General features: G+C 49.3%; 2 protein-coding genes across 10 annotated transcripts in view; one reads left to right on the top strand and one right to left on the bottom strand.

The window, feature by feature from the left end:
• RUSC2 (RUN and SH3 domain containing 2) overlaps nt 1-21,032 on the top strand; it is a 61,810-nt gene extending 40,778 nt beyond the window's left edge. For 4 of the 8 annotated variants that reach the window (XM_070375666.1, XM_070375670.1, XM_070375669.1 and 1 more), the window contains 11 exons: nt 7,956-10,052; nt 14,920-15,582; nt 15,797-15,982; nt 16,144-16,284; nt 17,403-17,479; nt 17,688-17,862; nt 17,947-18,052; nt 18,725-18,771; nt 19,217-20,018; nt 20,112-20,249; nt 20,333-21,032. In XM_070375666.1, the coding sequence (XP_070231767.1) occupies nt 8,024-10,052; nt 14,920-15,582; nt 15,797-15,982; nt 16,144-16,284; nt 17,403-17,479; nt 17,688-17,862; nt 17,947-18,052; nt 18,725-18,771; nt 19,217-20,018; nt 20,112-20,249; nt 20,333-20,534 (4,566 nt within the window). In that variant the 5' untranslated portion in view covers nt 7,956-8,023 and the 3' untranslated portion in view covers nt 20,535-21,032. Of the gene's footprint in view, nt 1-7,955; nt 10,053-10,126; nt 14,870-14,919; nt 15,583-15,796; nt 15,983-16,143; nt 16,285-17,402; nt 17,480-17,687; nt 17,863-17,946; nt 18,053-18,724; nt 18,772-19,216; nt 20,019-20,111; nt 20,250-20,332 lie in introns of those variants that run through there. The other 4 variants (XM_005900765.2, XM_070375671.1, XM_070375672.1 and 1 more) reach the window with 4 other exon arrangements.
• Nucleotides 21,033-21,091: 59 nt separating this feature from the next.
• On the bottom strand, nt 21,092-23,090 carry CIMIP2B (ciliary microtubule inner protein 2B). 2 transcript variants are annotated; one of them, XM_070375686.1, is made up of 6 exons: nt 22,953-23,090; nt 22,333-22,568; nt 22,052-22,257; nt 21,799-21,850; nt 21,525-21,722; nt 21,092-21,228 (listed from the first exon to the last, which is right to left on the bottom strand). In XM_070375686.1, the coding sequence occupies exons 1-6, from the start codon at nt 23,006-23,008 to the stop codon at nt 21,140-21,142; spliced, it is 837 nt and encodes a 278-aa protein (XP_070231787.1). In that variant the 5' UTR covers nt 23,009-23,090; the 3' UTR covers nt 21,092-21,139. The 2 variants fall into 2 exon arrangements, with proteins under 2 accessions (XP_070231787.1, XP_005900825.2); XM_005900763.3 differs by having other exon boundaries at nt 22,345-22,568.
• Between the last annotated feature and the right edge of the window lie 1,001 nt (nt 23,091-24,091).

The following is a 24,091-nucleotide window of genomic DNA, read 5'->3' as shown; positions in this document are numbered from 1 at the left end:
TGATGCTATTTTGTCAAGAAGATCCCCTTCTCCCTTTCTGAGCATTTCTAATGAAGCTGCTATAGTGTGGGTCAGGAGAGAGGGAGTCAGAGCTAGACACAAAGGCTTAATGGGAAGAGACACCCATACAGCTCCTGTAAGTTTATGATGGAGACCTGCAGGGATCCACTCAGCCTTCAGGAGCAGGCACTGGGAAGGGGAAGCATCGAGCCCATCTTGTTCCTCCATGTACATACATACATGCACACAGACACACATACCACATCTTCTGGTGCTGCAGGAGCCGCGAGACTACAGATAAGGATGGAGTAAGAAAGAATGTTGACCAGGAGGCTCCACATTATAGGGAGAGAGAGGATGTTATGCCTAGGACACCTGACCTGTTATCATTGGCTTTCTTATACAGGCTTAGATTCCTAACAGGAACAGACCTAAGGATAAGTTGATACACCCAAATCCACCCTCCTGCTCTCCCCACTTCAGTCCTGTCCAAGAGAGAACCCGGACAGGAAAAGGCTTAGCAGTCCTACTGAGGCTCCCCATCAGACCTCAAGTCAAGGTCAGATTGCTGGAGAATAACAGCTGAGTATCACTATCTTCCCCTCCTTCTTCAGGAGGCCAAAAAAGAGGGAAGGGGTTCTATGATTGGCAGAAAGATGCTGATGACCAAAGACAAGGGAAACCTTTCTCTGGAGTTTAAAACTTCTTCCTGCCCAGAATTACCCAGAGTTCTATTGCTGAGAAGATAGAAAGAATTCTTTAAATTCCCCTCTCCATTGATCACCTTGGTGGAGGATTCAAAAACATACACTATTAGGAGTCAGTAGTTCCATGTTGCACAAAATGTGATTGGGTAGGATAATACATTGGGAAATTGTGGGAAGGTGTTAGTTCCCAGGAAGCATCTAGGAATGTGAACTATGGTGCAAGGGAAAAGGGTATTGAGGACTGTGAATGGGACAGGGAGATGTGAGCTGGAAACTGGAGCAGGAGGTAGGATTAAAGAGTGTTATTAGAGCCTGGGGCATTAATATGAAAGGGACTGTGGGTTCAGAGGCTAGTAGAGTGGGTAAATACAAACTGTGTCAATGGAAACTGTGAGTCCCGGTGGCCCAGATGGTAAAGAGTCTACCTGCAATGCAGAAGACCCCCTGGAGAAGGAAATGGCAACCCACTCCAGTATTCTTGCCTGAAAATTCTATGGACAGAGAAGCCTGGCAGGCTACAGTCCATGTGGTCGCAGTCAGACACAACTGAGCCACTAACACACTCACTTTCAAGTAGAAACTAGAGTGTGAGCCTATCCAGGAAAAAGTAGGACGTGTCTGCGTTGGTAGCAGGGTAAATGCAGGGAGTTTGGGAAGAGGGTGTGACCCTGATCATTTTCTGAGAGGCAGTTGTAGTGGAAAGAATTAAGAATTGAGCAGACCTGGGTTTGCATCCATCTCAGCCATATAATTATGGCAAACTGTTTACACTTACTAAGCTTCAGTTTTCTCATCTGTAAAGTGGGGATGATTATGTCTACTTTAAAGGATTATAGTGGAATTAGAGATGCTGTATGTCAATCACCTTGAGTGTAAGTGCTCAGTAAACGATCACTAATAAATAGCATTATGATGATTGGCCAAGAGAGACTTGTTTGTGATGAGAACCAGGAAGAGGGCTCTTGTGGAAAGCTTTCCCTAATTTTAGGGATTCTGGACCTTGTAACTTTATTGACTGAGCCCACCACCTCTCTGTCCACCTGTTAGAGCTGAGTGCATTCTTCCACTTTCTTCTGGGTTCTCTATTCCCCGCCACCTCCATCTCCCATGTCTCTCCATTTCACCAGGTTACAGAAAGAGACTGGGATGCACTCTCCCATCTCACTGTTCTCTCTTCACCTTTCTTAGAGCTCATGGGCCACAGTATTAAACCTATCTTCTTATAGAACATGACACTCTCAGGGGAGAAGTCTAAGAGAAATGCTCTTAGTAAATGTGTTCTGTGGTAATTGAAATCAAGTCATATATACCATATATTCTCATTACGTTCCTAACTGATGGAGAAAAAAGGTCAAAAGTTACGATTCCTGACTTCTGTCTTAATTCTGTCATTTATCCCCTGAGAGTTCTTGGGCAAGTCATTTCTTTTTTCTAGGTGTTGATTTCCTTATTTTTTTTTTTAATGAAGTAATCTACCTGCTCTAGTGTGTTGTTAGGATCAATGAGATGATATACATAAAAAGTGAAGTCACTCAGTCATGTCCGACTCTTTGCAACCCCATGGACATGAGCCTACCAGGCTCCTCAGTCCATGGAATTTTCCAGGCAAGAGTACTGGAGTGGGTTGCCATTTCCTTCTGCAGGGGATCTTCCCAACCCAGGGATCGAACCCAGGTCTCCCGCATTGCAGGCAGACACTTTACTGTGTGAACCACCAGGGAAGCTTTTGATATACATAAAAACTGCTTTGTAAAAACTGTGAAAGTATGGGGCCAAAGCATGAGTACTGAGACTTGTGAGATGCCTGTAAAACTTTACCTTAGTTGGCTGAACTAGAGTTATCTGTGGAGAAACTATTGACAAGATTTCCCTGGTCGTGTGGCGATCAGGAAAGAGTAAGACTTTCTCAGAGATACAAAAATGTAAAATAAAATGAAATCAGCCAGTGAAAGAGCTTTACACTTAAAATAGAATGCAGCACAACCTTAATATAAAAGCAAAAACTATACAACAATTATTTAAAAAAAAAACAACATGAAAATTTCTTGGGATAGGCAAAGATTTCTTAGAACACAGAAAGCTATAACTATAAAGAAAAAAACAAATAGAACTTCATAAAATTAAAAACCAATTAATTAAAAATACCATTAAGAAAACGAATGGGCAAGCCACATTTGAGAAGAAGCCACTTAAGAAAATATTCTCAAGATGTGTATTTGACAAAGGACTCATCTAGAATAAATTTTAAAACTCCTACAACTCAACAATAAAAAGACAAGCAAGTCAATTTTTAAAATGGGTGGAACAGGGGTCAGTAACTAACCTACCATGCCTACTGTGTTCCAAGCACTATGCATGGGTTCTAGGGACTAGGGTTTGACTATATCCCAGTTTCTGACCTCAAGGAACTGGACTCTAGTCTGGGGATAGATCTGTAAACATAACATAATAAACTGTCAGCGCCCTCCTGCCTGAGGTTCTCCATGGCCCTCCACATCCATTTGTGCCTTATCCATGATTCAGAGAGAGTCAGCTTACCAGGCTCGGTGAGTTGCTATGTTTCTTTATTTGAATATGTACATGACACCCAGTCAGTGGTTTTATGGGTCAGACACATTCTTCTGTGTATATATTTGAAAATGGTGCTTTGAAAGGGGAATGATTGGGATGGGGAATGGAATTCCCTGGTGGTTGGTTAGGACTTTATGCTTTCACTGCTGAGGGTGCGGGTTCCATCTCTGGTCAGGGAGCTAAGATCCCACCAGCCATGCTGCTACTGCTGCTAAGTCGCTTCAGTCGTGTCCGACTCTGTGCGACCCCATAGACATCTGGCAGCCCACCAGGCTCCCCCGTCCCTGGGATTCTCCAGGCAAGAACACTGGAGTGGGTTGCCATTTCCTTCTCCAGTGCATGAAAGTGAAAAGTGAAAGTGAAGTCGCTCACTCATGTCTGACTCTTCTCGACTCCATGGACTGCAGCCCACCAGGCTTCCCTGTCCATGGGATTTTCCAGGCAAGAGTACTGGAGTGGGGTGCCATTGCCTTCTCTGCCCACCAGCCATACGTGCAGCCAAAAAAATTAAAAGGGGCTGGGGGTGGTATTCATTGAAGAGCAAGTGATGGCCGTAGCCCATAGGTACTCCTAACATTTCTGCTGTGTGTACAAGAAAGTTCTCTGTGCTCCATTTAGTCCAGGCCTCAAATTATGGCCTGGACCCTGGGACAGCCTAGTACTATATTTAGGGGGATGTCCCCTCCCCTAGCCCTGACCAACAGTATCTGTAGTGCTTAAAGGAAAAAAGTGCTTTAAAAACTGTTCAAATTGTGTACATAACAGACACTTATTTTTAGAAAATACAGATGAAACAGAATAAAATTTAAAATAATCCAGAGTCACGCAACCGCAATAAGCACTGTTAACATTTTGTTGTCAAGTCCACAGGTTGTGCATGCATAGATTCAACCAACTGGGAATCAAAAATATTCAAGAAAAAAGGATTCCAGAAAGTTCCAAAAAGCCGTACTTGAATTTGCCATGTTCTGGCGACTATTTAAGTAGCACTCGCATTAGGTATTATAAGTAATCTGAAGATGATTTAAGGTAAACTGGAGGACACTTGTAGGTTATATGCAAATATGGCACCATTTTATCTAAGGGATCTGAGCATCCTTGGCTTTTGGTACTGTGTATGCTTTCAAGTTTTCTTCCATGCATATTGCTCTGGTTTGAATATCTATGTGTCTCCTCCACCAACTCCACATTAGGTCTTGAGAGTAGAGCCCTCCTAAATGAGATTAGTACTTTTATAAAACAGAAAGATCCCTTGTCCCTTACAATCTGTGTAGAAGGTGTCAGGTATGAACCAAGAAGTGGGCTTTCACCAGAATGCAGCCGTGCTGGCACCTTGATCTTAATCTTGGACTTCCCAGCTTTCAGAGCTATGAGAAATACATTTCTGCTGTTTATAAGCCATCTGGTCTGATGTATTTTGTTATAGCAGCCTGAAGACAGATACAGACATATATTTATTTACAATAATGGTGTCATACTGTACATATTGTTTGTAATCTGCTATTTTCACTTAATCTTTTGTGAATATTTTCTCAAGTCACTAATAGGGAAATTAACACAACATTGTTTTAATGATACTGTGTTCTCTACTTTTCAAATTGATTATTATTGGAATTTTAGGGTGTTCCTATCTTTTTGTTATCCTTGTGGCATAGATTAATATATTGGGTTGGCAAAAAAGTTCATTCAGGTTTTCCCATAATATCGTATGAAAAACCCTAGCGAACTTTTTGGCCAACCCAGTATTTGAGCCCAAAGTTTTCTTGGCAAAGAAAGAGAGAGATGGGAAAGAGTGAAGAGGAAATTATCTCATGTACCTCATAGCAAAATTTCCTAAAAATCCTCTTTATCCCTCTCTACAAAAATCCCAATACTTCCTCTCTTGTTCTCATCTTATCTGTGCAAATACGCATTCTTCTCCACTGCTAATACTGGTTCCCTTCCCTCTCTCTCCTTCAATCTTCTCATAAACCTTAATCTTTTTTCCTATTTAAATTTTTTTTAAATAACAGCTTTATTAAGATATAATTCACATACCATAAAACTCACCCTTTTATAAAATTGAGATATAATTCACTTTCCATAAACTCTGGAGTTTTGGTTTTATTCACAGACTCAGGTAACCATCACCACTGACTGATCTCAGAACATTTTCCTCACTCCCAGAAGGAACTTCCACACTCATTAGCAGTCACTCCCCATTTTCCACTCTCTCAGTCCCTGGCAACCACTAATCTACTTTCTGTTTCTGTGGATTTGCCTATTCTGGACATTTCATGTGAAAGGAATCATATTACATCATGCAAAGAATCCTTTTATGACTGGCTCTTTTCACTTACCTTTTGCAGTTCAGACATACTGTATCATATATCAGTACTTCACTCCTTTCATTGCTAAATAAGATTCCATTATCTTTACCATGGTATATCTGTTCATCAGTTGATGAACATCTGGATTGTTCCCACTTCTTTGGCTACTGTGATTAGTGCTACTGTGAATATTTGTATACAGGCTTTTGCATGAACATGTTTTCATTTCTCTTGGGTATATACCCAGGAGTAGAATTTCTAGGTCATATGATAACTCTATGCTTAACATTTTGAAGAACTGCCAGGCTATTTTTCCAAAGTGACTGTCCCATTTTACAATGTCCTCAGCGATGTTTGTGGGTTGCAATTTCTCCACATCCTCACCAGCGTTTGCTATTGTCTTTTATCTTAGTGAGAGTGAAGTAGTATCTTGTTGTGATTTTTATTTCTCTAATGACTAATGATGTTGAACCTCTTTTCATGTGCTTATTAATCATTTGTATGTATTCTTTGGAGAAATATCTGTTCAAGCTCTTTGCCCAGTTTTTAATTGGGTTACATAGTTTTTATTGTTGAGTTGTTTATTGTTTATATATTCTGATTCTAAGTCTCTTGTCAGATACACAATTTGCAAATATTTTCTCTCATTCTGTGACTTGTCTTTTCACTTTTTTGATCGTGTCCCTTGGAGACTCAAAGGTTTTTGATTTTTATTAAATCTACCTTATCTATGTTCTCTTTTATCACTTGTTCTTTTGGCATCTTATCTAAGAAGTCATCCAATAATGACCTTAACCAAAGATAATGAATTTACTCCCATATTTTCTTCTGTAACTCTTAGTCTTGTGGCTCATTTAGCCTCTCTGGTTTCTGCCCTTCTGCCTGTCTACTCCTTACCCTAGTCAACACACAAAGGCTTGGAAATCTAACAGAGGAGCCTTCCTCTCAGAAAGGAAAGGAAGAAGAAAGATGGTAAATACTTGCTTTTTAATTTTAATGTAATTTAACTTAACACAAATAACATATTTTAATAGTGTCCCTCACACACATATTTATTAGCCATTTGAATTTTTCCTTTTATGTGTTGCCTGTCTGTGTCCTTGAACACGTGTGACTTGCCTGGCTCTTTACTGTACTCCATATGAAGAGCTCTGATCTAAATGAGTTACACTTTTAAAAAATCGGTGGTATAAAGGTTCAGCTAAATGATGAAGAACTTAGGCAATGAGGGATTTGGACTCGTTGTAGGTAGAGGAAAATGACAGGAATGATAAGGGAAAGAGGAGAAATGAATGAATGAGGAGAAATTAGGTATGAGAAGTCTGAGCAAATGAAGGCTTTGAGGACCTGACCTTGACAGCACAGGAGACTAGAACTTGAGGGGGGCCATCCTGCCATGGTCCAGCCAAGAGACCAGAGAAGCTCAGAATGGGCTCCGTGTAGAGAACTTGACCTTAGCCTATCAGAGGTAAAACCAGGAAGACAAGACGTTTTAGGGGACCCTCAGAGGGAAAGTTCTAGCTAAAACTGGACAGAATTGGGGCACTTCAGAAGATCTGTTCCCTGAGCTAGCTAAATATTAAGAATATATTATGCCTCAAGCCTTACCTGATGTTGTGCTGAAGTAATACAAAAGTATAAAAACAGACCCCACGCTGGGAAGGAAGAGGATGGCATCAGCCATACTAGAAATCTGCTGCCTAACTCAGTCGCTATTCAGGAAGCTCTAACACAGTAGTAGGAAGAGTGAGGACCCTTGCCCACAGCCAGTCAGAGTGGGACAGGTATTCTGGGGCTCAGGAGGGGAAAGGGGGTCAAAGATGACACAGGCATCAAGTGATATAGTACATTAAAAATTACCTTTCTTGCAAAATTGTAGCTTATTGCTGTGCATACCTAATGTATTATTTGTGATGTCCCCTCATCTGTAAGTGTGTTTGTTGTAGCTGTGTGTAAGATAATTCCGTGGCTCCTTTGCCTAGCACCCTCTCAGGCATCTTAGGTGGTTTTTCTTTAGTTATGTCATCATTCATAGTTTTTTTTGGACTCAGGACTGGTCGTTGTTTACTGCTAAGAAAGAGGAGAAAGAGCTGTCACTGAGATTCCCCAGACCTTCAGAGGTGGCATTAACAGGGGCCTAGCTTTTTGTTCGAGTGGATACATGGCGAGCTTACAGTGAAGGGGGCACTCGAGAGCTGGCCTTGTGCGGTGAGGCCGAGTACCCCATTGGGCTGAGTCATCCAGCTCCATGTTGACTGAATCTTTCTTCCTCTTGGGCTCTTCGCTATCTGCAAATGACATGGGTAGGGGCATGTCCCTGACTTCGGGGAGGTGACATTAGGTTCCCTTTCTTTCCCTCTCTTTCCAGGTACCAAGCTCTCCTGATGAAATGTGTTCTGCCCCACTGGGCTCCAGGGGCAGTGTCTGGTGCTGTTGATGCCCTTGTTCGAACTTTCCAGAATGGATAGTCCCCCAAAGCTGACTGGAGAGACCCTCATCGTCCACCACATCCCCCTGGTGCACTGCCAAGTCCCAGACAGGCAGTGCTGTGGAGGGGGAGGTGGAGGTAGCGGGAGCACAAGACCCAACCCCTTCTGCCCACCGGAGCTGGGCATCACCCAGCCTGATCAGGACCTTGGACAAGCTGACTCTCTGCTGTACAGCAGCCTGCAGTCTGCTCCAGGGGGCTCTACACGGTCTGCTGATAGTGCCAAGAGCAGGGGTCGGGATGGAAGAGGCCCCGGGGCCCCTAAACGACACAACCCCTTCTTGCTGCAGACAGGCGTGGCCGAGCCAGGACTTGGTGACCTATATGAGGATAGCATCAGTGACAGTGCCGCCCAGCAGTCCTTCCACCTGCACAGGGCTGGCCAGCCCACCTTCCATCTCTCCTCTTTCCAGCTGCCACCGCCTGGCCCCAGAGTGGGCAGGCCATGGGGGGCAGCGCGTAGTCGAGCCGGAGTGGTGGAAGGGCAAGAACAGGAGCCAGTGACCATCTTGGATGCCCCGCACTGCAGCACTGGCCGCTGCTGCCGGCCAGAGCCGGAAGCTGAGACCATGGAGCTGGATGAGTGTGGGGGGCCTGGTGGGAGTGGCAGTGGGGGTGGAGCCAGTGACACCTCTGGCTTTTCCTTTGACCAGGAATGGAAGCTCAGTTCTGATGAATCCCCAAGGAACCCCAGATGCTCAGGCTCAGGCACCCAGCACTGCCGCTGCAGTAGCACCTCCAGTCAGTCCGAGGCGGCTGACCAGTCCATGGGCTATGTGAGCGACTCCTCCTGCAACAGCTCAGACGGCGTGCTGGTCACCTTCAGCACCCTCTACAACAAAATGCACGGCAACTCCCGTGCCAACCTCAACTCTGCCCCGCAATCCTGCAGCGACTCTTCCTTCTACAGCCACTCGGACCCTGGCGCCTTCTACCTGGACCTGCAGCCCTCCCCAGCTGAGTCGAAGATGTCTTGTGAGTCCCACCACCCTGACAGCGGAGGAAGGGAAGGTGGCTATGGTTGTCCTCATGCCTCATCTCCTGAGCTTGATGCCAACTGCAACTCCTACCGCCCGCACTGTGAGCCCTGCCCAGCTGTGGCTGACCTCACAGCCTGCTTCCAGAGCCAGGCCCGTCTTGTTGTGGCCACACAGAATTACTATAAACTTGTCACCTGTGACCTGTCCTCCCAGTCCTCCCCAAGCCCAGCTGGCTCTTCTGTCACCAGCTGCTCGGAGGAACACACCAAGATCAGTCCTGCCCCTGGACCTGGCCCAGACCCTGGCCCTAGCCAGCCCTCTGAGTATTACCTGTTCCAGAAGCCGGAAGTCCAGCCAGAGGAACAAGAAGCAGTGGGCTCTGAAGTGGAAGCGGAGGCTCCCATGGGCCGCACTGTGATCGAGGGGCAAGTGTACACCAACACTTCACCCCCCAACCTCAGCACTGGACGTCAGCGCTCTCGAAGCTACGACCGCAGCCTAGAGCGCAGCCCTCCTGTCCGCTTGGGCTCTCTGGAACGCATGTTGAGTTGCCCAGTGCGCCTCAGTGAGGGCCCTGCCGCCATTACTGGGCCTAGTTCCCCACCTCGGCGGGTCACCTCCTTTGCTGAACTTGCCAAGGGCCGGAAGAAAGCTGCAGGCTCTGGCTCCCCTCCACTGCGAGCAAGCACTGGGGACTCTTCTCAGGAGTTCTCACTCATCCAAGAAGCCCAGCAAGACAGGGTGGGACCCCTAGATGAGGGCACTCACTGTAGCCATAGCCTCCCACCCATGCCCTTGGAGCCAGGCATGGACCTGGTTGGCCCAGAGCCCTGGTCCACCCAGGTCTGTCAGGGCTCCCAGTCCAGTGAGATGCCACCCGCTGGCCTCAGAGCTGCTGGGCAGGGGCCCCTGGCCCAGCTGATGGATCCAGGGCCTGCTCTCCCAGGGAGCCCAGCCAACAGCCATACCCAGAGGGACGCAAGAGCTAAAGCTGACGGTAAGAAGCCTAGTGGCTGGAGAGTAGCAGGTTGTATGCATGGCCTTCTATCAGTAATAGGTCCTGCCAACCACCCCACCTCTACCACTAGAGGTTTCTCAGCCCAGACCCATCATCTTTCCAGTCCAGAGCATGTCCTCCAGTTATACTAGGGGGAGGCGGATAGGGAATAAAGCATACACCAAGGAGATGAAATCAGCAACTGAGAGATCGATGTATTGGGATAGCAGGTACTCAGAAGATTGTGATTCAAAGCCGGGTGACTGGAAAGATGATGACACATGGGTAGGGACCGCAAACACAGAAGTAGACTTACTGGGAAAGGAATAAGGCCTGAGCTCCATTTTGGACATCAAGGAATTTGCCGTGTTTAAGAGAAATGTCAAACAGACAAACCACATTGGGCATCAGTAAGTTCATTCTTTGATCAGTGACTGTAGCCACTCTTCAAAGAACCTGAGACCTGACACTTAACCTTTGAGCCTCCTACGCCAGCTCTTCCCTATTTATTTCATTTCGCTTAAGTGATTATTTTATAAAGGCTCTGTGTTGAGTGGGTGCTGGTGATAGACGAGAGGGACAATATCTGTCCTCGAGGAATTCTGTTGAAGGATGGGAACAGAAAAGGAAGCACAATTAAACTGTAGAGGTGGCAGTTGTATGGCACTGGCCTATGAGAGGAGCACCCAAACAGACCAGAATGTCAGCAAAAGAGCGCTAACACAGTGTACATTTAAGCACAGTCCAGAAAAATGTTAGAGGAGTAGGCTTTGTGGACACTCATAAAAAGAACACTGTAGGCTCATACAAAAGTCGGTACAAACCACAAATGCATAGAGTATCTTGATGCTTTCCAGAAACTGCAAATAATTTAGTATAGCCATTGTAGAATGTGGATGGAACCATTAAAGGATTTTAATTAGGGAAATGGGATTTTTTGGTTTGTAATGGCATGTTTTGATTAGCATTTTAGAAAGATCACAGGTTGTTTGAATGGAAGGTAGATTCAAAAGGATGTCTCCCTGGAGGTCAGGAGACCACCATGAGAGACCAGTCATTGGAATAAAAATAGTAGTTGAAGCTATGAGTGGGTGAGAACATCCAGGGAGAATGTGTAGAGTTATAAAGGGAACAAGGGGACAGAACCCTGGGGATACAGTGATTGAAGGGTGAGCAGAGCAGTCCTCAAAGGAAACAGAAAAATCAGCCAAGAAAATAGAGGGGAAACCAAGAGAGAGTGAAGTCATAGGAACCAAAGAAGGAGAAAGTTTCAAAAAGAGATTCAACAAATGAGTTCTGAAAACAAATCACTAGGATTAAGGCTGAAAATCCCCAAAGCAGCATTTGGGAGTGATGAGGGCAGAAGGCGGATCTCAGAGGGTTTGGAAGGAAAGGGGAGATAAAGCAGAGGAAAGATCGATTATGGGGAATTTGCTGTCTGTGGCCCTAGGGCTTCCCTGGTGGCTCAGGCAATAAAGAATCCACCTGCAATACAGGAGACCTGGGTTCCATCCCTGGGTTGGGGTGATACCCTGGAGAAGGAAATGGCAACCCACTCCAGTATTCTTGCCTGGAGAATTCCATGGACAGAGGAGCCTGGCAGGCTACAGTCCATGGGGTCACAAAGAGTCCGCCACGACTGAGTGACTGACACTTTCACTTTCAGCCTTAGGTTGGTCCGTTGGCTTCTCAAAGGAAAAGGGTTAAAAACCCATAAATGGTGTTATACCTGCTGTTTGAGAGATGGCAGTATATCAGATGACTTCAGGCTCCTAAACACACATGGAGGAACTGCCCCAGAAATGCAAGAAGGTCTCTAGGGCAGAGGGGGCTCAGAAACGGCAGGGATTGGCCAGAGTCTTCTGAACCCACGCTCTTCTCAGACTGCAGTGCCTGGTGGGTATATCTGGGCATAGACAGTGCTTGCCTGGTACTCTGAGGACAAGGTCAGTCCTGATCAGATATGGGAGAAGAGGCTTTAAAAGTGTTTTTGCTATCAGATAAGATTTTTCATAATAATATAAGACTTTTGTTCCATAAATCTCCAGTGACCTATCATAGGGCTTTTCTTTTTGTTCTGTACAACTTTTTTATTTTTAATCAAAAAATGATGAATTCATGAATGACAAAAGAAGTGAGATCTCTTTGAGATTCTGAGCAACAGAATCTAGATTTTAAGAGGATTTTATCTAGTCTGGAAAAAAACGTTTTGTTCTTTCAAGGACCAGTATGAACTTTGATATGTAAGTGTTCTTCTTGATTTGGGATATTTATTAATAATTGATTGCAAACTCAGAATGAGTCAGCAGTTAGGAAGGGCTTCTAAAAAGTTAAAATGGCTGGATTCATTTATAGACTCCAGAAGGGAGGAGTTGATAGTCCCCTCCACTCCTGTGAACCTTAGGGCCCACCTGGGATTCTGGGCGCTCCATTTTAAGAGGGAACTGAGGGACTGGGGCTCTGTTGCCTGCAACATGGACTTGAGTGAATGCGATCTCTATCTCCAGTGTTTCTAAGGGCTGTCTCAAAGAACAGGAGAAACCTTTTCCCCTGTATTCCCAGAGGGTAGAATTGATACCCGCTCCCCACTGTAGTCACCCCTCCCCCTTTCCCAGTCTTCCTCCTCTGCCTCAAACCTACCCTGAGAACTCAGCAGGGAGGAATTTTAAAAGAGTAGGAATAGATAGTCTAATTCAAACATACTCTATATAGCATGTACAGTAAAGCTGAGGTTGGGAGGGCCTAATCTGATAGCCAGGGTCAGCTCAGGCTTGAAATTAGGTATTTAAGTAAGTGGAGAGACGAAACATTGCCAGCGGGAAAAGCAGTGTGCTTAAAGATGGGAAAGGGGTGGGAAGAGCTGTGTCAATGCGGAGGGTAGCGCATTTGCCACAGGGGTGGCCACCAACCTGCCTGAGATGAGACTTTGTTCTGTGGGCAGCAGAGCCACAGGAAATAGAACTGGTGTTCTAAGAAGTGAGCTGGTCCGTGTAAGAAGATTTGGATGTAGCGAGACCATACTGAACCAAGGGTGCCAGTGAGGATTCGTTCGTGGCTTTTATTCAGTACCTACCATATACCAAGATCCATTCTAGGCACTGGGGATACAGCAGAGAACAATTTAAAAATCCCTGCTTTTCCAGAATCCTAATAAGGAGTAATGGACAATAAACAAATAAGATAATTTCTGACAGTGAAAAATGGCTAAAAAGGAAATACAACAGGGTGATGAGAGCATGACTTGCCCGAGGCACTGGGACAATCACAGAAGGTCTTGAGGAGGAGGTGATGCTTGAGTTGATGCCTAGCTGATTTCAGGCAGAAGGAACAGCAGTATACAAGACCCCAAGATGTTAATGAACTTGACATGTTTAAGGACCGAAGAAGGTATGACTGGAGCATAGTGAGCAAGGGAGATTGACAAGGGCTGTTTGCTAAGCCCTGACTGGGACTGGCAGGAGAGTATAGTCTGAAAATGTCCACGGAGAGTGGTTCTGAAACACCTGCTTTATGGGGTTGTGGTCACCATCCCCTTAAGACTCGCCGAAGTAAATAAATGCAGAAAGATGAGGAGTAGGAAAATCCAGCCTCATACCATTTCATGTGTGGTGCGATGTGGCAGAGAGAACATTAGCCCCAAAGCCAAACTCTGACTTAGGCAGAATTCTAGCTCTGCCACTTCCTAGTTGTGTGATCTTGGGCAAATGACTTAATCTCTAAACTTCCAATGCCCAGGTCTTTTAACTATGGATACTAACTCCTGCTTCAGAGCTGTTGAACCCAGGGTGCGAGTGAGCCACACCCAGGGTTTCAGGTGATTGGGCGGTTATAGCGCCACCTTGTGTTTATTCGGGTGTTGACAGTGCGCTGTGTTTAATTAGAAGCACAACCCATAGGCAAAGACTTGGCCTCTGTGCAGTGTTGGAGTGTTGTGTTTAGTTCTGAGACACATGTTTTGTGGGACACCGACTAGAAGATTGGCTGAAAGAACAGGAGAGGACCAGCCTTGGTAAACACACCTCTGTGTGGAGGGAGCAGATGTGGACTCTGGGGTTCCAATGCTAGGATCAGTGAAGAGTATGACTGGGGTAGATTGGGTGACAGGAAGCTGATTCTGGCAGCAAGTAAAGAAATATTTTATTATGGTTAGATTTGATCAAGAATGAAATATGTGGGCTGTAGTTGATGAGGGGATGATGGGTGGAAGCTTGAAGTAAATTAACATCTTGACACTGAAAATATGTGACTGACTCCAGGTCTTTAGACCTTAGATACAAAGGAGAAGGAAACGGCAGCCCACTCCAGTATTTTTGCCTGGAGAATCCCAATGGACAGAGGAGCCTAGCGGGCTACAGTCCTTGGGGGTCACAAAGAGTTGGACATGACTAAGTGACGCTTTCGCTTTCACAAAGAAAATGGTGGTTCTGCCATTGGCAGAAATGGAAATCATCAGGAGAATGAATGAGGTATTTTAAATAGCAAATTTTAATTGGAAACAGAAACCTAAAGCAGAATGATCTAGAGATCAAGAGAAAGGTTGAGGCTAAAGCCTTGGGTTCAGAAGTCACCTATATGACTGTCTGAACATGAGCAATGCAGGGAAAAAAGTGTAAAGGGAAATATAAGAATTGAGCCTTAAGATGCACCCACATTTGAAGTCAAGAAAAAGAAGAAGGGCTGAACAGCCAAGAGACAAGTCAATATCATGAAAACACCAGGAGAAGATGGGAGAAGCAGTGGCACAATCCACAGAGTCAATTACCCCTACCCTACTCAGCTCCTCCAGCCCAGGTCCTGCCCCTCTCTCTCTCTCCCTGGTGAGCATCATCTCCTGACTGCTTCTTTGCTTCCTCTCATGTGATTGCAGTGTTTGATTCCTTCTCCATCCCTGTTGCCGCAGGGGGTGGTGCTGAGAGCCGACCGGTCCTTCGCTACAGCAAGGAGCAGAGGCCAACCACGCTGCCCATCCAGCCGTTCGTGTTCCAGCACCACTTCCCCAAGCAGCTGGCCAAGGCCCGGGCCCTGCACAGCCTTTCCCAGCTCTACAGCCTCTCAGGCTGCAGCCGTGCACCGCAGCCTGCCCCCGCAGCTGCCCCCACTGCTCAAGGCCCAGGCCCAGCTCCTTCAGGAGAGCCACAGGTGCCCACCCACAGGGGTGCCAGGAAAGCCAGACCTGAGCCAGAGACCTCGCGGCCATCACCCCTGGGCAGCTACTCCCCCATCCGGAGTACTGGCCCCTTTGGGCCCAGCACCGACTCTTCAGCCTCCACTTCGTGCTCCCCTCTCCCAGAGCAGGCCACAGCCACAGAAAGCCCACCTCCATGGGGCCTTTCCTGTCCTCCTGCTGTCCGGCCTGCCGTCTCCCAGCAGCCGCAGAAGGAGGATCCGAAGATACTGACCTTGGCTGAGTACCGGCTCCATGGGACAGGAAGCTTGCCTCCTCTGGGCTCCTGGAGATCTAGCCTCGGCCGAGCAGAGAGCCTGGCCCGGGGAGGTGGCGAGGGCAGCATGGCTTCCAGGCCCAGTAATGGTATGAAGCTCACTGCCCACCCCTCTTTCCCACCCCAGGCAGTCTACCTCCCCTTTGAATGATTTCCTGTACTCCACATGGGGTCACAGGTTACATTGTGTGCAACTGTAGCTAATACCCCAACCCTCCGGTTTTATACAGGCCCACTGGGTGGGTATGAAATGCTGTCTCTTAACTATTTCCTGTCTCTTCTGCTAATCTCTCCTGATTTCAGCCAACCACCTATCCCCTCAAGCACTCAAGTGGCGAGAATACAGGAGGAAGAACCCTCTAGGGCCCCCTGGTTTGTCAGGGAGCCTAGACCGAAGGCCACAGGATGCTCGGCTGGCCCGAAGGAACCCCATCTTTGAGTTCCCTGGCTCCCTCGGTGCTGCTGGTCATCTGAACTGCCGGCTGAATGGTGTGTGGGCCAGGTCCCCAGCAAACCCAGGGCAGGCTTCCCTGTAGCTGGGAGGGAAGGGGTCAGTCCCAAAAGAACACATCTCAGAGGACATGAGACACAGACCTGAGCTGCCACTCAGGAAGATAATTGCTTGGGATTGATTTCTCTCTTCTTTCCAGGTCAAGTAGTGAAGCCGTTACCACTAACCTGCCCTGACTTCCAAGACCCTTTCTCCTTGACTGAGAAGCCCCCCGCTGAGTTTTGCCTGTCCCCAGATGGCAGCTCAGAGGCTGTATCCATTGACGTGCTTCAGAAAAAAGGTAAATATCATTCCTAGCTCAAGACCGGAAATCTGCTGTTACTACCTTTTTATGCCTGTGGCCCAACTCTCTAGCCCTTCAGAATATTTCCCTGTCTTAGAACTCCAAGTGCTGGGAGGGAATTAGCATAAGCTTTGGGGCAAGAGGCAGAAGTCTGTACTATGGATCATGAGTATCTGCAAGTGAGCAACAGTCATTTATCAGATGCTTTAGACTGTCTCCAGTCTCTTCCCTCAGGGAGCTATGTGTAGGGAGGGAGACACCTGTGTGCTATACCAGGGGAGCTCAAGGGCTACAGGACAAGGTGGCTTGGATAAGCATGATTTAATCAGATGAGGACTGACAAGGAACCAGTATATTTAGCAGAGCCGTTTAAATGAGATGATAAGGAGAAGATTGAGCATAACTGTGGGCTGAAGAGAAGGAGCTTGTGAAAGGGAGAAAGATGAAGCTAAAGTCCCTTGCAGAGACAGAGCAGGGGACTCAGAGCATCGAGAGGGAAGAACCTTAGGCAAGAAGGGGAATGGCCACCTTCCTCCAAGATGGAAAGGAAGTAAGGGAGGGCAGGTGGGAAGGATAGATGTGATGTAGTCCCGTCTTTTGGATGGGAAGTTGAATTCATTACCAGTGGCCTCTGTTCTCTGAGTGAAGTAGAACCAAGGGCTTGAGAAGAGGGGTAAAGATTTGGCATGGCAACCTGAGGGCATAGCAGAGGGTGCTGCAAGGCACGCATCAAAGAAGTACCCTTCCCAGGCCCTGGATGAACAGCCTTGGACTTTCTCCAACAGCAGCCAATAGCCTGGTTTCTCAGAGTGGAGAGGATGGAGAGTTAGACTGATCCAGGTTTGAAGTAAGAGGGCAAGGAAGTGAGTACGTTGAGTGTCTTAATGGAGTCGTTGGGGTGGGTCTTGGTGGAGAGGTTAAAACAGGAAGGACTTGAGAAGTGGGTAAAACCAGGAAGAAGCCAAGGCCTGTGGTACCTATGCAGGGACAGAGAGAGAGAGAGAGAGAATATATGTGTGTGTGTAAGCCCTTCCCTCTCCCCACTGAGGGCCCACTCCCAGCCAACTTGCCTGGGGACTCATTAGGGACCTGGCGCATCAAATTCTCACTTGCAGGGCTGGTGAAAGCTGTCAACACTGCTGTGGACCTCATTGTGGCCCATTTTGGCACAAGCCGGGATCCCGGGGTCAAGGTAGGCGAGAGACTGAAGAGCTGAGCTCTGTCCTGCTGACCGTCACCTATCCTGTGCTACCCCCATCCCTTGCTCTCCTTCCCCCAGAATTCAGAGTTGGGTCCTCAGGGACGGGGACCACGAGAGAAGTACCATAAGGACTAAGGCAGTCAGAAAGGACCAAGGTTGCAGGTAATTAATTCCCTGTACTTCCCTGCTGCATCCACAGGCGAAGCTGGGGAACAGTTCTGTGAGCCCCAATGTGGGTCACCTGGTTCTGAAGTACCTGTGCCCTGCGGTGCAGGCAGTGTTGGAGGACGGACTCAAGTCTTTTGTGCTGGACGTCATCATTGGGCAACGTAAGAACACACCATGGAGTGTGGTGGAGGCCTCCACACAGCTAGGTCAGTGCTGTGGCAAGGGAAGAAGCCCAAGCTGAATTTTCAGGGTTCCAAAGATGGTGACCTCCAACTCTGGCTTCCTCCCAGGCCCATCCACCAAGGTCTTGCACGGCCTGTACAACAAAGTCAGCCAGTTCCCAGAGCTCACCAGTCACACCATGCGCTTCAACGCCTTCATCCTTGGCCTGCTCAAGTGAGTGTGTGGAAATCTGCAGCCCACCAGCCCCCTCCCCTGGGCCCCAGCACCTCTGAAGAACCAACTCCCTAGACTGAATCAGAAAGGGTGAATCTGCAGGATCTGTGGCCAGGCTCAGGCCCACTTTCTCCCCACCTTGCTACAGCCTCTCTTAGTGGGTCACAGGTTTCCCACCAGACCCATGACTCTGACCACCAATACAGGCTTCTGCTTTTATAAATCTATAATCTGGCTAATTTGGAAATTAATCTGGTTCTGTCTCCATGGGTATTGTAACCCTGAACCTCTCAGTTCCAGCACTGCTTCCGAATCCTGCTTGACCCAGTCCACCTTGGCACGTATATCATAGTATCCTTCTTTCTTGAGTATGAGCCAGGGTCACCCCCTCTGGCCCTGAGCTGCCCTGTCCTCTCATTCAGTAGCTGCCCTGACTTCTTCCATCATGGGCAAGTCAACCCCATCCTAAGAAGTGATTGGCTTGTGAATCACCCCCACCTACATCCCCTCTGAGTTTCTAGAACCATGTAACATGAAACTACCCCTGCCATAGAAAGGAGATGTTCACCTGTACCTTTGCTGTATGTCTGACCCCCCCATATCTGTCTCCTTTGTACGTCACGATCTGGCTATAGCCACACAAGACTCAACTCTTCATCTCTCTCCCTGCAGCATCCGGTCCCTGGAGTTCTGGTTTAATCACCTCTATAACCACGAAGGTAACACTCAGAACCCTGCTCTGTCTTGCCAACTCAATACAGGCCAGTCCTGGGAGGACCAAGAGGGGGCGGCGGCACTGCTGTCTTTGCAGAGTCTAGAGGTGGGGAGGAGAACCACACAAGCTTTCATCTCGAGGCTTGGGCTTCTACCCAAGTCCTTTCCCAGCCTCTGTTATGTTAGAGCCTGGGAGCCAGGAGGATACTCAGGCAATCTGGAAGTCAGGGTGGCCAGGAGCCTCTCCTCTGAACTCAAGGTTGCTGCTTAAGCTGATGGAGCATGTTCACCGCACAACTTCCGGAGGCATTGTTGACACCACAGTGCAGCTCAGTGGCACAGCCTGCCCAGCAGCATGCGATGGTTCTGCCCAGCTTGCCTTTCCGAGGCCCACCCCAGGCCAGGCTCTGCTTCTCTATGTGGCTCAGTCCCTCTCTCTTTCTCCCCTAGATATCATCCAGACCCACTACCAGCCGTGGGGCTTCCTGAATGCAGCGCATACGGTGTGCCCTGGCCTCTTTGAGGAGCTGCTGCTGCTGCTGCAACCCTTGGCCCTCCTGCCCTTCAGCCTAGACCTGCTGTTTCAGCACCGGCTGCTGCAGAGCGGCCAGCAGCAGCGGCAGCACAAGGAATTGCTGCGAGTGTCCCAAGACCTGCTGCTGTCCGCCCACTCGACCCTGCAGTTGGCCCGCTCCCGCAGCCAGGACGGCCCTGGAGATGTGGACAGGGCAGCCCCCGGGGAGCGGGTGAAGGGTGTGGGTGCCCCAGAAGGTGGAGAAGAGGAGGAGGAAGAGGAGGAGACAGAGGCGGCCGGGAGCTCAGGGCGCGGCAGGTGGGCCCGAAGTGGGCAGGCTGGCTGGTGGTACCAGCTCATGCAGAGCTCCCAGGTCTACATCGATGGCTCCAGCGAGGGCTCTAGGTTCCCCCGAGGTAGCAGCACTGGTAACAGCAGTGAGAAAAAGAAAGGGGCAGGAGGTGTGGGGCCACCCCCCCGAGAGGGAGTCGTGGAGGGAGCGGAGGCCTGCCCTGCCCCTGAGGAGGCCCTCGGCCGGGAGAGGGGCTGGCCCTTCTGGATGGGGAGCCCCCCTGATTCTGTACTGGCGGAGCTGAGGCGGAGCCGGGAGAGGGAGGGGTCCGCTGCCCCCACAGCAGAAAATGAGGAAGGAGCATCTGAACCTTCACCAGGGGGCATCAAGTGGGGACACCTCTTTGGGTCCCGGAAGGTTCAGCGGGAGGCCCGACCCACAAATAGGTAAGAGTTGGCCCCTGGTGGAAACTAGAGGGTGGGAGAGCCTGCTCTAAGACGGGCACAGATGGAGCCAGAGCCCTGGCCACTGTCCCCTAGGCTGCCCTCGGACTGGCTCAGCCTGGACAAGTCTGTGTTCCAGCTCGTGGCACAAACAGTGGGTGCCCGCCGGGAGCCAGAGCCCAAGGACAGTCTGCAGGAGCCACCCTCTCCAGGCCTGCCTTCCAAGCCTCCATGGTGAGCAGGGGAGACTGGAGGATTGGGGGGCAGAGGCTGGCTCGGGATGGGCTTTCTCTGACCTCCATTTGTTGTCTCCCCAGTGAGGTGAAGGCGCTGTGCCACCATCTGGCCACAGGTCCTGGACAGCTGAGCTTCCGCAAGGGAGACACCCTGCGGGTGCTGGGGCCAGCCGGGGCGGACTGGCTGCGCTGCAGCCGCGGCCCTGACACCGGCCTGGTGCCCCTGGCCTACGTGACTCTGACCCCAACTCCAAGTCCAAGCCCTGGAAGCAGCCAGAACTGAGGCCCTGTGCATGCTGGTGGCCTCAGGGACCCTCACAGCCCCCAGGCTCATCGCCTAAGAGCGCTTCCCAAGCCGTCTGGCCTGGTTACAGAGAGTAGACGGAGAGCTGGGGGCCGCATATCCCTGTGCTCAGTATTAATTACTCCCCATTACCTGTCCCAGTGACCTTGTCCGGACCTCCCCCCAGGAGAGGAGGGAAGGGATGCAGCACTGGGCTGCCAGAGTCTCCCCAGCCAATCTGGCCAGTCCTCCCATGGGTGCAGACAGGTACTTCCCTGTGGAGGGAGGTGACCAGAAGGCCCACTTGCAGGGTTCCCTCGGCCAGGTGGTGAGGAGGTTGGGTGACAGTATTGGGGCCAGTTCCCTAAGCCCCCAGCTGTAAATAGGCTGTGGCCAGTGCCTGGCGGTCAAGGAGGGAGGAGGAGCCCAGGCTTCTGTTTATGTATTTATTTATTTATTTATTACACCTATTAATAAAAAAGGTGCTCGGCCTCCAAACTGTTCTCTCTTTGTGCTTCCTCCCACCAGCCAACCCGCCTTTCTTCTTTCCAAAAGGATGGCTGGGATAGGACGACAAGGGAAGAGAGAACTTAAATGCCAGGTACCTATACCAGGAGCTGCTTCTGGAGGGTGCTGAGACCCAGAGCATCCTGGGTGAGATGCCCATACGTGCGGCCGAACTGGAACTTATACCCTGTGTAGCCAAAAGAGTCTGTCATCTGTAGCCAGAGGCACAGAAAAGTTATTTCTCAGCCAGTTACCCAGAACCTCCAAGTTATCCTCCAAACTCTGGTCCCCACTCCCCACTAGGAGCTATGTCAGTTCCTTTTCTGCCCAGTGATAAAGCTGAACCTCACGATCCAAGGACCCCTCCCTGTATCTACTAGTTCCCATCCCCCAAACCACCTCCACCTATCACTCACTCACACTCACACACATACACACACAAATATCCCAGTCCCCAAAGCCTCCTTCCTGGGCCATCCTCACCTGGCACATAGCCCCCGTATTTAGGTAAAAGGCCCAGGTGCTGAGGGTAGGTCCGGGACAGTGCAGGGAGATGCTTAGGATCCTTCTGGGACCTGCCCGGTGACTTCATCTCTCCAAATTCCTGCAGCGCCTGGTTGCTGAGCACAGGAAAGCTGGAGCCGAAGAGGAAGCGAGCACGGGGCACATAACCAGTGAAGCCTGGGGGGTGGGAACACTCAGTCGGTACCTTCTGGGCACACCCCCAGGCCTTTGGTCGTTACCCACATCCTCTCACCTGACATGAAGAACTTGCGAGGGTCTCTGTCATCCATGGAATAGGGGGAAGCCTTGTGAGGATAAATTGATAGAGGAGAAACGGCAAACAAATTCAGCCCCTGGGTTATAACACAAGCTCCCAGGGCAATGGAGCTGGTGGTCTGGCCCTGTACCCACAGCCAGACTACACATGGCCACCACAGGCCTGGCCACACAGGGGTAAGGGCTCCCCGCTCCCACCACTGGACTCTGCCTCAGCCTTCTCATCTCACTTGTTCCGCCTCCTGCCCCAGCTCCGGCTCCTTTTCCGCCTCCGGCTTTGGCTCTTGGTCTTTCTCCACATCTTTTTCTCCCTTGGCCTCTTTGGGCAGCTCCTGACTCCCCTGTCCTCCGCTCCTCTGAGTAAAACCATTCAGAGCCTCAGCCCAGACCTGGCTGCAGTTCTTGGCAAAGATGAACTGTGCCTGTGGCACAAAACCTAGGTGGGCAGGGGGCAAAGAAGATGCATTAGAGTGTGGGGCCCGTGTTCTGGGATGGGGGCCCCTGTTCATACCTGTGTCCGAACCTGTGTACCCGGGGACCATGCTGGAGCTGAGCCTTTCGTGTCCAGGCCTGACAGGCAGGCTTCTCCTGCGAGGCTCGGGGAATCTTGGAGGCTGAATGGGAGGCAGAAGTGTGCGGTGGGCAGGGGGCCAGGCGAGGCCAGGAGAGCCGCGAAGTAGCTGCCCAGTCATCTGTCCGTAGGTCTGGCCCATGCTGAACCGAAGTAGTGGGCAGTGTCCAGTGTACCTGCAGCACAAGTCTCACCCGCTCACCTCGAGTCCCCCGCCTCACCATCCCCAGACAGAGGAGCAGAGACCGCAGAGGCCCTGCTCATTCTGGACTCAACTGTGTGTATATTTGGAGCAGGCATTTCTTAGTTCTCTGTCTGGGTTTTCAGCCTTCCCCTCGGCTGTTACCCTGTTGCCATGGAGAGTACAACACAAAGCTTCACAGCAGGCCCGGTTCCTACTATTCCTTTGCTTTTCCTTTTCCATCCAACGTCATAGACATCATAGATAACCCATCCATAAGCCGCCCATACCACAATGTCCACTTGGCCCCCAAGGCCAAGGTGGCACAACTCTATATCCTTATTACCCCTACTCCCAGAAGCAACGGGTATGCTCTTACCCCGGGATATAATGAGGGTTCTGGGGGTTCAGTCCTGGTATGAAGGTGCTGGCCATAGCCAAGGGGACCCAGGCAGTTCCTTTTGTTTCTCTTTGAGCTCAGCCTCTGGGCTCTGTGTACTGACTGTGTCCAGGGCTGGGAGGCTGAGTCAGCGGCAGGAGGCGGGGCTCAGACAGGAGAGAGGGGAGGGGGCCCTGGTGTGATGACGGCAAGGGCCAAGGCCAGCAGACCAGGAAAGCAGAGGCTTGCTGGTCTGTCTGCTCCTGAACAAAGGCAGTCCTGCCACCTGGGGGCAGGGAGAAGGCTGAGTACAGACAGCCTCCGCGCTGCAGGACCAAGGAAGCCCTCGAGTGGGAGGCAGGGGAGCAAAACCTGATAGATCCATTGAGCCATTCCTAAGCCCCTCTCTGAGCACCTGTCTGAGGAGATGTGGGTTGTCCTCTCTCTCAGTCTTGGTTGAAGGTGATTTCCTAGGAAAGCCCAGAGGGGAGGTGGTAGGGGAAAAAGGAACCAAGAGACCTCTAAGCAGTGACATTGTTTATTTTTAATAATAGAACTTGACAAGAATTACTGCTATAATCCATATCATCATCCACTCAACAAATATGCCCTGCTCTGCCGGGCACACATTACAACAGCAGAAGGTACAGAGGAGCAGGAGTCAGAATAGCTAAGCTCTATGAGACTATGGGCAAGTCATTTAGTATCTGAAGCCTCCCATCCTCATTTATAAAATGCAGGTACTACTACTCACCCTGCCACTGTTGCAAGCCTCAGATTAATGTATACAAACATGCTTTGTAACAATAAAAACCATGAAGCCAGAGTGGTGGGGTAGGGGAAAGGGCATGGGTGTGAGGTCAGGCAGCCATGAGCTCCTAATAGTTAGCGGCCTTTAGCTGTAAGCAGGTGGCTCCCTCTGAACCTAAAATCCCTAAACTCTTAACAAGAAAGTTAAAATAGCCTAGCCTACCAAGATGCTGTTAAGAATACAGTCAGTCACCGCAGCACTGTTGATAATAGCCAGGACATGGAAGCAACCTAGATGTCCATCAGCAGATGAATGGATAAGAAAGCTGTGGTACATATACACGATGGAATATTACTCAGCCATTAAAAAGAATGCATTTGAATCAGTT

Source organism: Bos mutus, chromosome 8 (assembly GCF_027580195.1).
Source record: "Bos mutus isolate GX-2022 chromosome 8, NWIPB_WYAK_1.1, whole genome shotgun sequence".
NCBI classification, from domain to species: Eukaryota; Metazoa; Chordata; class Mammalia; order Artiodactyla; family Bovidae; genus Bos; species Bos mutus.
Note: the sequence above shows the minus strand (reverse complement) of the source record. Positions and strands in the feature narration are given on the sequence as shown.